The sequence below is a fragment of the Apis dorsata genome, unplaced genomic scaffold (assembly GCF_000469605.1).
Source record: "Apis dorsata unplaced genomic scaffold, Apis dorsata 1.3 scaffold_1184, whole genome shotgun sequence".
NCBI lineage: Eukaryota > Metazoa > Arthropoda > Insecta > Hymenoptera > Apidae > Apis > Apis dorsata.
Genome location: NW_006264281.1, coordinates 80905 through 81499, shown reverse-complemented (window position 1 = coordinate 81499; position 595 = coordinate 80905). Strand labels below are relative to the sequence as shown.

The 595-nt window shown below is 23.4% G+C and overlaps 1 protein-coding gene across 1 annotated transcript in view; it reads left to right on the top strand.

Moving 5' to 3' along the window:
- Positions 1 to 595, top strand: part of LOC102671009 (MICAL C-terminal-like protein) — a 3290-nt gene that overhangs the window by 1241 nt on the left and 1454 nt on the right. The window contains exon 6 of the mRNA XM_006624943.2: positions 1 to 103. This exon is cut by the window's left edge and continues 2 nt beyond it. Coding sequence (XP_006625006.1) covers positions 1 to 103 — 103 coding nt within the window. The remainder of the gene's footprint in view (positions 104 to 595) is intronic.

The following is a 595-nucleotide window of genomic DNA, read 5'->3' as shown; positions in this document are numbered from 1 at the left end:
CCAGTGCCGATGTAAAAAAGGAAGGAGAAATTTTAACAGAAATGTTGGAAATAGTCGCAAAACGGGATTCGCTTATTGCACTTTTAGAAGAAGAGCGACAAAGGTGGTGTAGATCTACATGCCAAACATTAACTCCTTTTTCGACACATACAGTTTGTTTTTCGCACGTACCTAATTTCTTTACTCCTCATTTGAACAATACATCTTCTGTGCTCACTTTGATAGTCATTTTAATTACATATGTATTTTTAACTAATTTAATACAATTGTTCATTAATTTTTGTAATGAATCACTAACATTTTTTAAATCTTGATTTTTTTTTAACTTTTTTAATTAATTCTTATAGATGATGTTAAATTTCATTACTTTCGCGCATTTTTATCTTAAAGTATTAAAAAGCATTTAGCTTTTATAATATTTCTATTTAATTTTAAATATTTTCTTTTATATAACTTTATATATTAAAGTTATGAATAGTACTTATAATGCATTTGTTATATATTTTTTTTTCAACTTAAAATAGTTAATATTTATTTTACTTAAATATATTAAATATATTTAATAATGATTATTATACAGTTTCTTCCATTCACT